General features: G+C 40.7%; 1 protein-coding gene across 1 annotated transcript; it reads left to right on the forward strand.

Annotated features, from left to right (window-relative positions):
* The first annotated feature begins 616 nt into the window (after positions 1-616).
* On the forward strand, positions 617-4,887 carry LOC311140481 (protein mono-ADP-ribosyltransferase PARP12-like). Its single transcript, XM_084175557.1, has 9 exons — positions 617-792; positions 890-1,016; positions 1,485-1,650; positions 1,770-1,890; positions 2,114-2,210; positions 2,452-2,536; positions 2,709-2,839; positions 3,111-3,262; positions 3,404-4,887. Exons 1-9 carry the CDS (start codon positions 720-722, stop codon positions 3,826-3,828), a joined length of 1,377 nt encoding a protein of 458 aa, XP_084031683.1. The 5' UTR covers positions 617-719; the 3' UTR covers positions 3,829-4,887.
* Positions 4,888-11,150: the final 6,263 nt, after the last annotated feature.

Raw genomic sequence — 11,150 nt, forward strand, 5'->3', positions numbered from 1 at the left:
ACCCCTATGCTAAAGTATACTCTGTCTGGTTAAGGTGTTGTGTTTAGTGATCATGATCTAAATTAAGCTAATATTCCTCCAATTTTGTGCCATAGTGTGCATAAATATAAATGGAATACTGTGTGTGTGTGTGCTCATACGTACATGTGTATAATAATAAAAGGCCTATAGCTGCTCTTCACTGACAGAAATAGAATCCATAGAAAGGTTGTGTCCATTGAAGTTAGGACTGGCAGCCATTGTGAGTGTACTCATGAGTTTACCAGTCAAATTACCAGGGTTAGAGGTTCCAATCTTCCATGGATTCTATTTAGATGGCCGCAACGCAACAAGCAGTTCGATATTTGGTGCGCTTGCTTCCCAAATTGCAGCTCTCTGGTGTATTATTTTGAATGTTATTATAAATCTGTACAGATCGAAGTAGGCTAATTTATATATTTTTGGAAAAACAGACCTGGTCAAGGTAATGGTAATACTGCACTTAGCATGGTGGTCATGCAGTCAAAGCCCATCATTGATGACAATAATCAACACGTAGGTTGATTGTGGATTTCTTGTTTAAAATAACCTATAATTTAGCAGAAACTATTTCATGTGCTCAGTTACAGTGTATTTACATGGTTATTAACTGGTATTAAGATCCAATGAATGATGAACAAGTTCCCAGTCACAAGCTATCAAAATGTATAGCTGTTGTTTTTATTGGCATGATAAATTAAATGTTTGGTTCTCTTTTTTCAGATAAAACTGAAATATGTATGTACTTCATCAAGGGGAGTTGCATGCACGGTGGTAAGACAGCATTTTGCAAAGCATAATTTTATGAATAATCAATGCTTATAGCTTAATAAACATAAGACTTCAACACCTAACTTTACTCATATTTCAGATAAGTGCTTTAAAGCCCACTCTACCATGCCCTACCAATGGGAGGTGAGGGAGGGACTAAACTGGACAGCTCTACAAGACAACGAGGTGATTGAGAAGGACTATTGCGACCCAGCAAAGACATACAGGTGTGCTCTACGTTTAAGAAGAATTAACTTGAATGGACAGTAACACATAGGGCACTTGGTCAATGGTGGGTAAATGTTGCTAGTTGTTAGTACAATGAGTTAATGCAATTTATAAACTGGGTGGTTCGAGCCCTGAATGCTGATTGGCTGAAAGCTGTGGTATATCAGACCGTATACCACGGGTATGACAAAACAATTATTTTTACTGCTCTAATTACGTTGGTAACTAGTTTATAATAGCAATAAGGCACCTCGGGGGTTTGTGGTATATTGTCAATATACCACGGCTAAGGGCTGTATCCAGACACTCCACGTTGCATTGTGCGTAAGAACAGCCCTTAGCCATGGTAGATTGGCCATATACCACACCCCCTCGGGCCTTATTGCTTAAATACGCTTCTAGTTAGTGTGATATACAGCTTCCCCTGTTGTGATTGCTGATGGTTCGCTGTGTTTTATCTTGTCTAGTCGGGGAGTCCAGCCTGTGTGTTTCGATACAATGACCTGCGGTCTGAACAAAGCCCGGCGTCTCTCCACCATCTCCTCTGTGCTCCAGCCTACCTTCATCCTCACCACAGAGTGGGCCTGGTTCTGGGAGGACGAGTTTGGAAACTGGATCCAGTACGCATCAGCAGTGAGTGACGACGAGCAGTGTTGAATAGTGATGGTTGAATAGGACAGAGTTCAGTCCCTCTTTAAATAAAAATTATGCAAATAATGCATAACCCCCATGTTTTCTGTCTTGCCCTACAGAGCGGTGGACACAGGGCAGCCACCATCACCAGTGAAGACCTGGAGAAGAGGTTCCAGGAAGACAACAAGGCTGTGACAGAGTTCACCGCGGGGTCACAGACCTATGAACTCAGTTTCCCAGGTGAGCACAGATGACGTGATTTCCAAGATAAACCAACTGCAGCATTAAAACCATATACACCAAACATAGTATATTACGAAATGATATGCAGTGATTCTTACAGCTACTACTGCATATCTAGTGACAAATTGAGATAGTTCTGGATGGAGTCACTACAGTAAAAAAATGACATCTGCATGTGAAGTGAACTGTCTGTTGTTACGACAGCTCTGCTCCTTTTCAGACATGATTCAAACAAACAAGCAGTACAGCACCAAGAAGGTTGTGAGAAGACGGCCTGTGTTTGTCTCTTCAGCTGATGCACAAACTATCAAAACCAGGTAAGATAAAGTTGTGAATGTTTTGTATGGATCAATTTGCTATTTAAATGACTCCTTCACCACAAGGCTCCTTGTGTGTTCTCTTGCCTTGAACGTAGTCGATAGAAGAGGAAACGCTGACTGTAAATAATGTTTAAACTGCTGTTTAATCTTTGCATGTGCCATTACGAACTATTGTCTGGTAGGACCTGTACAATTACAACTCATTGTCTTAAATATGTATTCTTCTTCTACATTTCAGCAAAAGGGCTCCGAGCAATCACTCAAATTTCAGAGCTTTACCAGGACACTGGGACAAGGCACAAACTCCTGAAACAGGATGCAAGGTATTATATTATATACAGTACATACCAGATGCATGGAACCTGCTATTTTAGACCAATAGAGATGGCTGTTTGTTTTGTTCCTGGGCAAATAACTGCTCCAATTTGTCCCTACATGGTAGGCTAAGGGTGTATTATGACTGTGTTCCTCTGTCGCCCATCATGTACCTATCAGAGAGTCGACCTTCCGTGCTCGTCAGTGGAGTTTAAGGAGATTCAAGGGCTTTTTCAGAACACCATGAGAGGCTTCAGCATCCGCCAAATCGAGAGGATCCAGAACAAAGCACTCTGGGAAGTATTTCAGTGGTACGTTCCCTAGGACAACATAAACTTTCAACTGACGATCACCTAAGTTATTGATTGGTCTAGAATAGATGCTCACTTCCTGACTGCTTGCACAATAATTGCACATTATACAAGCATTCTCTCTCTCAACTAACTTTCTGTCAAATATCATCTTAAAAAGAAATACAAAGAATTGATTTCCAATATATTCTGCTCGCTGTCTACAGTGCTTCTAGAGGACATACACTGATTGCAAGGCAAAGGGATTTATTTGTATTATTCTGATTGCAAGGCAAAGGGATCTCATGAAGAAGAACAACAGAGGGAGGAATGTGACGGAGAAACAGCTTTTCCATGGCACAGACTCCAAATACCTCGATGCCATCTGCCTTAACAACTTTGACTGGCGGATCTGTGGACTAAACGGAACAGCCTATGGGAAAGGTGAGCTGTCTCATGTGCTTGTGCTATTAAATTTTTTTCAAATTATTGACATAAAGCGAGATGATATATCATTTATATCATATATTTTCCTGTGATTAATGATTACTGCTTACCCCTTTATCCCCTAACATCCAATGTCAGGGAGTTACTTTGCCAGGGATGCCAAATACTCCAACAGCTACACTGGCCAATCAAATACGAAGTCCATGTTTGTCTGTCGTGTGTTGGCGGGTGATTACACCAAAGGGCACTCCAGCTACCTCCGGCCCCCCTCGAAGGACGGAGGGGACACCATCTTCTACGACAGCTGTGTGGATGACGTCAGCAACCCCTCCATCTTTGTGGTGTTTGAGAAGCACCAGGTGTACCCAGAGTACCTCATCCATTATAATGAGGATGACGCATGGTCACAAGTCTACCAGCCATACTTCCCTCCAGCTGCACCTGCGCCTAGACCAGCACCAGCATACAGACCAGCGGCTGCCTCAGCGCCTAGACCTGCACCAACACACAGACCAGCACCAACACCTGCACCTAAACCTGAGAACTCCTGTGTCATTAGTTGAGGCTGACTGTGAGCTGTGAACTGTGAACCCTTTGATATTAAACTGAGGCAAAAACGTAGGCTTTTGTGAATTAGAGAAATGGATTTAGCACTCTGTTAAATGTTTGACAATTACAGCTCATCTTGACATGCACCTTATTATGATTACTAGATGTGCTATTATCTGTTTTCTACAATGCAAGCATTTTTGTAGTGCTATTGACTTTATATAATGGTAAATTACAATCTATGTACACACCAGAATGTAAATGTAAAGTTATGCACCAATAATTAAATTAAACTAAGTGATGAACAATTTTAATGATGGGTTGGTAGACAACGCACATAAATAATGTGGCAGCATTGAGGTGGCCGGAAGCCGTGGTTTGTTATGATTCTGAAGGGTCAGATAGCTGGCAACAATGACAAGAAGCTGCCATGTGGGGAATTGTAGGTGGCTCGTTTCAGCTAGTTTTATCTTGTGCTTGATACCATGTCTTGTTTTTGTTGGGATTTGTTTTCTCATAATTGGATTGAAGTGATGAATAGCTTAGAAGGAATGCATTAATGAGGAGCATAGGTTTGAACTATACTGATATAAATTGTTTCACATAACAGGCTGTGATTCATGTGAGGAACGTTAGGGGCTAGGATGAGATAAAACTTGTATTTCTTATAGATAAGACTTGTATTTCTCACAGATACGAACACTGCCTCTTTGTTGTCTGTGAACCGTCCTTGAACGTAGTACAGTGGAATGGTGTCTTTTGGGTGCTGACTTCACAGGTTGTTATGATAAACTTATGCCTGGCAACAGTGTGCAACAAGTGGAGCGCAGAGGGGTTGGGACCAACCCGTGCGCCAACGGATTGGCTGAGTAAGTCTAAACCACGCTCAGCGTCTACTCTGATTGGCCAGCAGAGAGGTGGGAACTCTCTCTGTCAGAGTATTTGAGGAAGAACCGGTAACAATGGATCAGTTCTCTGAGTGCCCTGCGTGGTATTTCAGCGGACCCGTATATACGAACCTTCATACTTATCATACATACATTTTGCATATAATAAATTAAGCTTGGATTGAAGATCTCTTGATTCTTATTCCAATACCAGATTTGAATTACGCAATTTCTAACAATTGGTGATCTGGTAGCGGAACTTCGCTGGAATTCACCCAGCCTATTTGACATCACTGTCGTCGAACTGTGTGTTTCACAAAGTGCCCGGGCTTCTAAAAACACTGGTAAGCAGACACCTATTGTTTATATAACTAAAGTTCTGCATATTGGCTTTATCCAAATTAATTTTGTGAAGCACCTGTTTGATGTAAGTGAACCCTATTGTACTATAAATAACGATTACAGTATACTACATCCATTTCATAAAAGGCTATGCAAATGTTTGATAATTGTGATGGTTAAACCCATGGGAGTGCAAACTATGACTAGAGGTTCATAGGTGGCACTTTAAAGCGAATAAACAGTGTGACCTATGGTTAGAGGGTGTGACTCCCATAGGAGGTATTTTAAATAAACAGTGTGACCTATGGTTAGAGGGTGTGACTCCCATAGGATGTATTTTAAATAAACAGTGTGACCTATGGTTAGAGGGTGTGACTCCCATAGGATGTATTTTAAATAAACAGTGTGACCTATGGTTAGAGGGTGTGACTCCCATAGGATGTATTTTAAATAAATGGTGTGACCTATGGTTAGAGGGTGTGACTCCCATAGGATGTCTTTTAAATAAATGGTGTGACCTATGGTTAGAGGGTGTGACTCCCATAGGAGGTGTTTTAAATAAGTAGTGAACTATGGTTAGAGGGGTCTGACTCCCATAGAAGATATTCTACACAAGTGGTGTGACAGTACGGTTTATGACTTAAAAATCATAGGAAGCATGATAAAAGGTTAGACAGTGTGAGTGTGGTCATATGAATGAGAGTGTGAATGATAAACCAGTATACCTTGATAGAAAACTAATTGGGAATCAAAGACGTCTGTGCCTGTCCAAACTGTATAATTTGGGGATAACTGTTGGGTTTGTGGTTGCTTAAACCATATAACCCATTAAAAACAATTGGGAACATAAAGCTAAAGTGATGAATTGTGTGACTGAACTGAAACGGTTGAGCTGATATGTTTGAACTGTGCCGTTTGGTGTTAGACATAGCATAATTGTGGTTATAGGTGCTTGGGTTGAGGCTTTTTTGTTGATTATTTGATGTAATGTTTGATGTTTGACCCTGCAAAATACTGGTTAAACAATTAGACTGAAATAATTCGGTTTATCGTTTAAATATAAACGTGCACCAACTTTAACTAATTAGGTGGGAATGATTTGATTTAAATAAATAGACTAAAGTACCTTAAATAACGACAGAATATTGGAAACACTAACAAGAAACACAGCTCCTCAAAAGCTGAAGAGAGAGTTGCGAGGGGAGGGGCTGGAGAGAGCGAAAGTGTGGCTTTTGGAGCCAGGAAAGACTGGGAGTTGGCTGGGAACACCACAGGGTGATTATTTGAGAGGTGCCTGGGGGTTTCTGACGATGGATATTCTGAACTTGCTCACCCGAACGTAGACGTACGTCATGGGTGGGAAAGTGGAGAATATTTACATTTGCATTTTTTGTAATTTGGCAGACGCTCTTGTCCAGAGCGACTTGCAGGAGCGATTGGGGTTGAGTGCCTTGCTCGAGGGCACATCGGCAGATTTTTCGCCTGGTCGGCTCGGGGATTGGAACCGGCGACCTCTCGGTTGTTGGCGCGGCGCTACTGATCACTAAGCTGCCTGCCGCCCCATATGAGTTTAAGGTTGTGGCGTTGTTTGATCATGTGATAAGGTTTAATGGGTAATCGGACCATAACTAATGTGGTTATGGAAGTAATGTATCAATAGTGGAGAACCAATAGGGGGCTCCATTGAACTATTATGGTTTATTTGGCATTTCGGTGGCATGAGGCGAAGTCAACGGCTGGTGTGGGTGGTGACCGGATGCTACTGAGTATTTAGTTTGGTAATGTTGAATGGACTATTTGTAGCGTGTTTTGGGGTTAAATAGAAAAACTAACTTATTCAATAGGGAATGGGTGAAAGGAGAGAGTTTTTTTTGCTGAGGTGAAAGCTACTGCGATTTTCATTTGGTGACGTCACTTGCTCTATCAACTGGGAGTAGTTACTTTGAGAGCATCGCAGATGGTGTGGAGTGCCTGGCGATGTATGTAAAGGGTTCCTGGTTCGAACACAGGTAGGGACAGTAGACAAAGCTTTCGCAGTGGGGCTATATACCTAGATTACTATGTGGATTGAGAAATGTGAAAGGTTGAATTGGATAGCTTAAATAGAAGTATTCTAGAAAGGTCTATGAAAATATGTTATAAGGTTACCATGCGCTTTCCCCGAAGGAGCAAGGGGAGGGTGAGAGACAGTACAGTTCAGATGGTAGGAACATCATTAAATGTATGCTTATCAACGATAGCAAGTATTTGTTTTATTAATTAGGGCATAATCAGAGAGAACAGTTAAATAAATTGAATAGCGAACTGAAATGGGTTAGTGGGAAAATATAAATTTTTGGTACATTTTAGAACGATAATGTATTTTGGTTACGTGGATGCAAGTGACATTGGCTGTTGTGATGGGGGAATAGCGCCAGCCTGTGGTGGGTTCTGGAATTGTTACATAAAACAAACATATTTTAAACTAAAGTGATGGAGTAGGCTACAATTATAACATTATCAGAAAAAAGGCACAATTTAATGTGAAATAGTTATTACAATTATTATCATTGATCCAGTAATGATATAAGGATAGTAGAGGAAGGCAGGGGATTTAATCTCATTTAGGGAAGTTATATTAGGAAGAAAATACCATTAAATGAGGGAACATTTGATGTAACCGTGATTGTATTGGCTAAAAACTCAAATATGACATTTACAGGGGGGACAGATTTTCCTAGGGGGTTGAACAAATAATTGATAATGGATCATTTGAGATGAGATCACATGTAGCAGAGTTAGGGTAATCAATTAAATAATCATTGTATACTCGAGGAATTTTGAGTGGTTTTATGGATTAGTTATGAGGAATTAGATTGATACAAACAATTATTGATGGGTTAAGACTGGGGATATCTGTGTCATGTTTTGTGTGTACTACCATCTTTAGATTATAACCAGGAGAAAGAGATTAGCTCATCTCAGTTAGGCAGTATTTAGGTCATAAAAGTGAGCTACCCAAATTAACTGAGGCCTGGCTATTTGTGTTTTCAAACAAAAAACAACACACCTAGTATGATGTTTATAAAGCCTTGTTGTTTCAATTTTGGGGGGTTTTCAGCAGGTCAAGGGTGATAGGTCTTAGAGGAGCACACACAGTGAATTTTATGGAGTTTTTTAGGTTTTGGCTGAGTTTGGGGTATATATGATTTCTTATGAGAATGAATTGATAATAACTGTAGGACTTAATGAACACTTGGGATAACTAACATTTATGAAATATTTAGAATTAATATTTAGAATAATGGTAATGTTGGGTATACTATGGGATGGAACAGTTCATTGAATGATTTCATTTGCCTCTGAACTCTGTTTTAACCTTCTGGTGTTAATTAATCATCCACACTAGTAAATTCTAAAGGCATGAGAGGAGGACTTTAAGATAGTTTATTTTACTAAGTTGAGGGTAATTTATAGTACTGTGAAAATTGTGAAGAAGATTATAATTTGGTAATAATATATTTGATTTGAACCATTAAATAACAGAAGAGAGAGTGGAGGGATGGCAAATGGATAATGAATTACCAATATTACCTAAGTGATTGTTTAGGTAGGTGGTAATAGACACATGGGCAAATCATGTGTCAAATGGGGGATGGATGGTATGGTAGGAGATGGTAGGATTAAATAATAAATATATACGAAGGAGAGGACAAAAATACTTTTAAAAAAAACAACAACAATAGAAATTGAGAGCTGAACATGTATGTGTGAAGATAGTTTATTAACCACACCCGTATGTCAGAGGTTTTGTGCCCCACAGGTGAACTAAAGGAGAAGGTGACCCACTCTATCTAACCAGGAGACTGGGTGTGGATCCAGTCCCTAAAAGAAGAAAAACTGGAAGCAGGCCTGTTGGGAAGGGCCCTATCAAGTCCTATTAGATCCACCTGGGTGCATGTCACACACTGCAAAACACTGCAAAAAGGTAAACCCAGTTACACCTGACGAACAAACACAGAGTTAGGAGAAAGAACGGATCACCACTAGGGCTCGGGGGTTGGCTCCTTAACGAAGATTCCCTTACCCTGTCTGATCATCCCTGTGCGAGTTCGATAGAAGGTAAAGCAATGGGTTGGCCTCTGGCGTCTGACATGTTCTCAGGGCGAGGGTGGGGATTCACAGGTCTCCTGACGGTAGGTAGCTCTCTGATTGTGGGGGCCATATTCCTAGCACACTCAAACCCTCCTGATCAGCCAGAAGTAGTAGTTAACCTAACACAAGTTGATAAAATAATACCTGAGCACATTCTACAAAGGCATAGGAGACAGCTAGACGTAGGGAAAGGGGAAGTACTAGGGACTTTAGGGAAGGACATCACCATATTATGTCACCATGTACATCCTGGGACTATGTAGTTGCTCATACCAAGCGGGGGGGGATATGTCAATCTCCATACACAGTTTAGGGACAGGTGTAGTATTGTGAAAGTAGGGAACTACCAGAAATGGCAGTGCGATCCATATAAGGGTAGGTACTGTCTGAAAGTCTGAATTACGCTAAAACAGGTTACAGACCTGAACAAGTGAGATATCCTCTTCAACTGTGGCACCCTATAGAGTAAACCTCTCTGAGGGAGGTAGTGAGACCGGGGCCAAACCAAGGTTAACAACTACTCCGTTCCCCTTGACAGGCTTTGACTCTCTGTCAGGTTTATCCTCCATTATTAAATTGTTCAAGCCACCTGGGAATGTGGTGAAGGAGTCTTATGGTAACTTGCACTATCTGTTTCCCCCGATAACAAAGTCATCCCGACCTGGGTTGCCTCCGTTTGAAGTCACAGGGGATTCTTATTGTTTTTCTAGGACTAATAAGATAGGATACAGGGTAGGGCATCTTAGCTCCTGCTCCCACACAGAGAATGTCACAACTAAAAGAGACCATGACTAATCTCTCCTCTTTGTTGCAGCCAGAGGATTTTAGGAACCAAAACCAGGCCCGTGCTGACATCTGATGGTTGTGTGGTGATAACAGATTGTGAACTCACCTACATGCGCAAACAATCAAACGTGTCAGAGACTGGTGAGTTGTCACGTAGAAAGTAGGACCTCCTCCCGGGATCCTTTGATGAAAGGATATATATATATTGATGGGATAGGAGTACCTCGAGGGGTTCCAGAACAACTTAAAGCTAGGAATCAGATCGCAGCTGGGTTTGAATCAAGTATTTTCTGGTGGTCAACAATTAATAAAAACGTAGATTGGATAAATTATAAAGATTTATAAACCACACTCGTGATGCAATAAAGGGATTAGCTGAGCAGACAGCGGCAACTAGCTTAATGACATGGCAGAATAGAATAGCTTTAGATATGCTTTTGGCTGAGCGGGACGGGGTTTGTGTTCTGTTTGGATCTATGTGCTGTACTTTCATCCCCAAACAATACAGCACCGGACGGGTCCATGACCATCACCACGCTGGCGAACGAACTGGCTGAGAACTCTGGTATTGATAGCTCCATAAACGGTTGGTTTGATAACATATTTGGTAAATGGAAAACTATTGTTGTAACTATTCTGGGTGAAGTTATAGCTTCTATGGGTATACTTGTTCTTTGTGGATGTTGTCTTATTTCCTGTGTCTGAGGGTTGGTGAGAAAAGGAGATGGAGAAGGTGGTTTCCCAACAGATGGTGAGATACGGCCCAATCCCGGACTCCGACCTAAGGAATTAAACCAGGCTTGGTGGAGTGACACTCTAGAGGGTGTCTAAAGGGGGCCAAAATTTACTTCCCTGTTGGTGTTTTATGTTTTAATAATCTTAAGTTTTGTGTTCTATTAATTCTGTGTTTTATGCTTTATTAATCAAGTTAACCATTGTGAATGTTTGTCTTTCCTTATGTGAAGGTTTGAAGTTCCTGGGTGACTTGTAGCCAACCGTTTGCAAGTTGGGTGTAGATGGAAGGACTGAGGGTTTTTATTTTTTAGTATCATTATTAAAATTATTAAAAAATGTATTATTAAAATCATTATTAAAAAAAGTACCTATTAATAAAAGTGTGATTATTTTTGTTTGTATTGTATTTTAATGACTGACACCCTGTGTTTTCTTATTTTGGGTTCACACCC

This window comes from Coregonus lavaretus, assembly GCF_964263955.1.
Source record: "Coregonus lavaretus genome assembly, chromosome: 13".
Classification (NCBI taxonomy): Eukaryota; Metazoa; Chordata; class Actinopteri; order Salmoniformes; family Salmonidae; genus Coregonus; species Coregonus lavaretus.